This window comes from Mesitornis unicolor, unplaced genomic scaffold, assembly GCF_000695765.1.
Source record: "Mesitornis unicolor isolate BGI_N332 unplaced genomic scaffold, ASM69576v1 scaffold28243, whole genome shotgun sequence".
Taxonomy (NCBI): Eukaryota; Metazoa; Chordata; class Aves; order Mesitornithiformes; family Mesitornithidae; genus Mesitornis; species Mesitornis unicolor.
The window spans coordinates 359-5967 of NW_010174399.1; the positions used below are offsets into that span (position 1 = coordinate 359).

A 5609-nucleotide genomic window follows, 5' to 3' on the forward strand; every position below is an offset into this window, starting at 1 on the left:
GGTGGGAGTGTTTTTTGGGGCTGGCTCTGGGAACTTGCACTACTGGATGCCACCAGCCCATCAGTTTAGGTGAGGGAACGTGATCTGCAAGTGCTTGCTTATCTGTTACAATGCAAAAGTGGCCAGGTTAGGTAAAACCTCCTTTATCAGTGGTGCAATGCTCCCTTGGTTGCCTCTTGGTGCTGAGGCAGTTTAGGGAGCACTTGCCTGTCATGTTCAGCTGGCTTCACTGGGAGTGTGCAGCCGGGTAAAATGTTCCCTTTGCAGCAGGCTCTCTGTGTTGAGAGCTGCTGGGTTTTAGATAGTGATGAACCCAGGCCCCCCAGCTGGGCTGACTTCTGCTTTTGGCTCACCTAGCCCCTCTCCACTGTGCTCCAAGAGTTCATCTGTGCTGTTTTAGCTGCGGGTTTTGCCTTGGGATTGCCTTTGTTCTGGGCAACAGGAGCTGGCAGTGACATTGAGACTGGGGGGTTATCACTGAAGGAAGGGATTAAGTCCTGTGCCTCCAGCTCTCCCTCTCGCCCTCCCTCTCTCCGCAAGTTCCAAGGGGGTGGGAAGTGCCCCCCCCAGCCATAAAGACTAGGGCTGTTGTGGATGCTCCCTAGCCTGTGTCAGCTCCTCACTCCCTCCAGGGAAAAAGCTTGTCTTGTCTTTCCTGGCTCTGCTGGTGGGTGAGTGCTTAGCTGGCTGTGGAGACTGGAAGGGGAGACAGAGGCTGCTGCAGGAGGAGGTGGCCAGCCCTGAAAGGGTTTGACAGGCCACGGAGAAGGAGGACTTGGGCTCTGCCAGCCCTGCTGCCCTCCTGAGGGATGCCTTTGCTTCGGCTCTTTCAGCACACATTCACTACAGGCTTAGTCAAAATTTCTGTAACTTCTGTACATTTCTACAAACTTCCAGGAGAACAACAGACCTGACCCAAAGTAGCAACCCCATGCTTTCTGGGACCAGGATTTTAGGACAAGTTTATCTCCCTTGCTTCACAGCTGTGTGTGTTCTCCTGCATTGTCTCTGATACCTGATTCTTCACAGCTGTGGGAGCAGCTGTAAGAGAACGCTCTGGTCCCTGAGGTATAGGAGACCGTGAAGGAGCTTGAAGCAGGGAAAAGGAGTTGATTTGGTGACGAGCTGTGGCCTGATTAAAGGCAAAGGGCAGCAGCAGCACAGAGGCTCCTTGCAGTGAAGTAGCTGGGATGTGGCCATGTTATTCTGTGGTACCTTGTTTTGTTTGCTGTTTGGTCATGGCCAAGGCCATAGATACTACAGGAATAATAACCTTATCCGCAGCAGAGTGTAGGGCTGAGAATTGAAAGAGATCAGACAGGACGTCTGCTTTACTGCAGAGCTGCTGCTTGTCCTGCCTGGCTCTGCTGTTTCCCCATTTCCCCACAGAGCTGTGAGTGTGTGGTGATACCCCTGAAGTGGGAGAAGGTGGGCTCCAGCTGGGATGTGAACCAAGTAGACTGCAAAGTGATGTCCTGTATGTTGGAAGTGGCATGGGAATGAGTCTTAGGAGAAAATGGAGGAGATTTGATTCTCCAGTTGAGTGAAGTGGTGTAGTCCCTGGGAGAAAATTATTTCAGAAGGGAAAGACTGGGCTGGCCGGTGTGAGGGGCCTGAGCTGACTGGTGGCAAAAAGCTGCTCAAGGGGGTTGCACTTGTGGAGCTGGATCATGGGGTAAGAACTACACAGTTGTGAAAGCTCCTGGAGTGGCAGGGGCAGAGCCACGTAGGTGTTGAAAAGCTGACAAAGCAGGGGATGCAGGTTTGACCCTTTGGATTGCCTGAATGGGATCTGGCATGCAGAGAGAGGGAGGACAGGACTAGGACAGGCTCAGGCAGGGAAGAGGGCTCCACAACTCAGAACTCAGGTTCTGTCTGCACTTTCGGGTTGCCTCCTGCCTGGTAGCTCATCTAGAAGAAGCCTTCCTTTTGCTGCTTCTCCTTGGCTGGTTGTCTCTGCTGAGCAGCAAGTGACACCTAGTGTCAGATCAGGCAGCAGTAACTGTGGCTCAGGCTGGCTCTGGCTCTTCTTCCCATCCCAGGTTCTGCAACAGCAGGTTTTGGTGCATGCAATGGATGCAGCTGTAGTGCCCAGGCTCCTTACCCCTTCTGTTGGGCTTGAACACCTTGAGCCAGGTCCTTCCATGCTGCTGCTCGGTGTTGCTCTGTCACAGGTCCCTTCCTGCAGAAATGACAAACATTTCTCTCAAGGCTCTCTTTTCTCTGTGTGCTGGTAGCGGGGTGGTAAAACAGAAGGGATGGAGCTACTGGTGGGAGAGACTGGTGTAGGGGTGTGACTGGGTGCAAAGCCAGGTGTGCAGGGGTAGGAGGTGACCTGGCTTTCCACCCCGATGGATGCAGTCGCTCCTTAGTATCACCTAGATGGGTGTCTCTAGTGTGTGCTGCCCACAGGAGGTCACTGGAGAGCAAGTTGAGCCCATGTCCCTGTCCCAGGTTTGCCTGTGGGGATCCAGGCTTCCTCCTTTGTCCTTGGGAGTGTGGGTGGAGGGGTGAACAGTGGCCTTTCCTCTACCCTCTTCCCTCATACTGTCCTTTGGGGAAGAGCTGCACCTGGAGACCAGGCCCCTGGCACTCTGGAGACTGCGCTGCCTTCATCTCCAGTGACTTCTTTCTTTTTGTCATCTTTCAGGATGATGCAGCGGCACCAGCTGGTGCAGTCTGTACTGCAGGAGCTGCAGGAAGCCACCGAATGCGTTGGTCTGGAGGGCCTCACCAGTGCTGCGCTGGAGGCAGAGAGAACCCTGTCATCCTTCTCCCTGCCTGGCTATCGTGGGAGGCAGCTCCTAGTTGAGCTGGAGGTTGATCCAGTAGCCAGGAGCCTCTATCCTGAGGATGCCCCGCGTAACATGCTGCCTCTGGTTTGTAAAGGCGAGGGGAACCGCCTCTTTGAGGCTGGCAGCGTGCTGCTCTGGGGCAACCCCAGCTACAGCCTGGAGCTGCAGGTGCGTACAGTGGTGGAGATGCTGCTGCACAAGCAATACTACTTGAATGGTATGATCGACTCCAAGGTGATGCTGCAGGCTGCCCGCTACTCCCTCTGCACCGAGGAGACCCCGGAGATGACCAGCCTCCCCATGGCTATCCTGGAGGCTATCTTTGATGCTGATATCAAAGCTACCTGTTTTCCTGGCACCTTTGCCAACATGTGGCACGTCTATGCTCTTGCCTCAGTACTGCAATGTAACATCTACTCAATCTACCCCATGAGCAACTTGAAGATTCGTCCTTATTTCCACCGCCTCATCCGGCCCAGGATGTGTGGCCCGCAAACCTCCACACTCCACATCATGTGGTCGGGGCAGCAGCTCTCCCAGCAGGTCTTCAAAGCGCAGTACTTCGTGGCCGTGGTCGGCCTGGAGGAGATAGAACCCACAGTGCCTTCACCAGAGCCTCCCGTCCAGCCCATGAGGACCCTTGAGCTGCTGAACAGTGACCCTCAGCTGACCTACTCCAACCTGCGTGACCGATACAGCATTACCAAGAGCACCTTCTACCGCTGGAAGCGCCAGTCTCGTGAACACCGGCAGAAAGCAGCTGCCAGGTTTGCAGCTAAACACTTCCTCCAGTCCTGCTTTCAGGAGGGCAATATAATCCCCCTCCAGCACTTCCGACAAATGTTTCCAGAAATCTCCCGATCCACATACTATGCCTGGAAGCATGAGATGCAGAGCATGGTCAATGGTGATCCCTCTGCTCTGGCTGAGGCCCATGGGTTGCAAGAGCTTCACAGGGAGGTACCAAAAAAGGCTGTTGTGGATGAGCCAGCAAATTCAGGGGGGAGCTTAAGGTCCTCAAGTCCTTCCCTAGACCCTATCCAAGCAGGAATCTTCATGCAAGGAGCCAAATCCTACCTGGAGAAATGCATTTCCATGAACACACTGGTGCCTTACAGGTGCTTCAAGCACAGCTTCCCTGGCATCTCCAGGTCCACTTACTACAACTGGCGAAGAAAAGCAATCAAAGAGAACCCCAACTTCAAGCCCCCCCAGTCTCCCTTGGATAACCAGAAACCTCTAGTGGTAGCAAAGCCGTTCCTGCAGTTGAAGCCAAGCAATGCGCCTGTAAAGAAGAGGCTGAATGGAGACCAGCCAGCACGCAGGAGTCTCCTGCAGCTCAAGCCCTCTTTGTGCTGGAGAAAGCACCTGCGAGACATGGCCAGGAGACAGGTCCAGCAATGGCAGCTGCCATTCTGCAAGTACCGCCTGCGCTATGCATCTCTCTCTTCCACAGCCTACTGGTTTTGGAAGGGCAGTGGCCAGGCCCTCAGTCACCGTCGCCTGCCCTGGACAAGATCTGGCCGGCTGTTGAACCGGGTGGCTTCCCTGGTGCCTCCGAGAGTGGAGCCAGGGCTCACACCCCAGTGCCACATGGAGGTAGCCACCAAGCACCTAGATAAGCCAGCACTAGCCATACCGTGCAACGCCACCATTTCAGGCTATGCCATGTCGGAGAGAGCCAACAGCCGGATGTTTGTGATGGATGTGATTGCAACTGCCCAGTTCAAGGCACAGGCCAAGTTGTTCTTGCAGCAGCGCTTTGAGTCGAAGACCTTCCCCACCTACAAGGAGTTCAGTGCCCGCTTCCCACTCACAGCCCGCTCCACCTATTACATGTGGAAACGCGCCTTGCATGATGGGCTGACGCTCGTGGATGCCTGATTGCTGGTTGCCAGCTGGCTTGGCTACAGCTCCTCTGTTCATGTGCCTTTTGGCTCTCTGGTGCGGTGCCCGGGCTGGGCCCTCATCTTAACTTTTGTTCTGGTTTGGTTTGGTTTTGTTCTGTTCCTAGTCAATGGTTTTCTCTTTTTTTGTGGTTCAGTCAAGTATGAGAGTATCTGTGCAGTGCCTGTTCCTGGAGACAGGAGGAATGCAAGGAGAAGGCATTGGTTTGTCTGAGTTGCCCCAAAGAAGAGGGGCTGGGAAGTTGTCCTCTGTGCTCGAAGGGTGAGCAAAGGAGGCAATACTGTGCTAGGGGCATGGGATGTTGCCAGGCCTCTTTGAGATGGAAGATGTGAAGGTCTCTCTCTCCCAGGCACTTGCCTGAATGAGTAATGTGGATATGCAGGATGAATGTGGAGGTGCCAGCATCCCCTCTGAGCAGAGCAGCACTGCCTCAGCTGTGGATGAGGAGGGGCTTGTGGAGTGCTCAGCTTTATAGCAGGAGCATCTTTGATCTGGGCTTTTCCCAGCAAAGGAGAATAAAAGCTTCACTTGGGGTCAGCTCTTGATACCACCTTGGTTTTCTGGCTCTTTTACCTGCCTCTGGCTACCCTGATCTTCCCTAGAGGGAGCAGAGGTTGGTAGAGGAAGGGGACTTGTTTGTGTCCCTGTTGTAGACTGTCTGCTGAGAACGCTAAGCCAGGAGCTGGTGTCCTTTGCAGGCTCTGGAGAAGCTGTCCCTGACCTTTCTGGTCCTGTAGCAATAACCTTTCATACAATCCTGTACTCTGTCACAGCTGGCAGCTGCCTTACTTTCCTGGGATCTCACTTCCCTGCTATGTGGGAGAAGGCAGAGAGACCAAACCTTGTGTGCCTGGTGTCCCTGCATCCCTGTGCTGTGCTGCAAGCTGCATGCAAGGTGGGTGTCTC

At 54.3% G+C, this 5609-nt stretch overlaps 1 protein-coding gene across 1 annotated transcript; it reads left to right on the forward strand.

The window, feature by feature from the left end:
• The first annotated feature begins 22 nt into the window (after positions 1 to 22).
• On the forward strand, positions 23 to 4679 carry VRTN (vertebrae development associated). Its single transcript, XM_010181033.1, has 2 exons — positions 23 to 69; positions 2651 to 4679. The coding sequence occupies exons 1-2, from the start codon at positions 47 to 49 to the stop codon at positions 4677 to 4679; spliced, it is 2052 nt and encodes a 683-aa protein (XP_010179335.1). The 5' UTR covers positions 23 to 46.
• The last annotated feature ends 930 nt before the right edge of the window (positions 4680 to 5609 follow it).

What these genes read in the sequence shown, in the direction of transcription:
- VRTN (XM_010181033.1), top strand. Translation starts at nt 47, where the DNA reads ATGCCACCAGCCCATCAGTTTAG. An exon ending in CCACCAGCCCATCAGTTTAG is followed by an intron (nt 70 to 2,650) that starts GTGAGGGAACGT and finishes GTCATCTTTCAG; the next exon opens with GATGATGCAGCGGCACCAGC.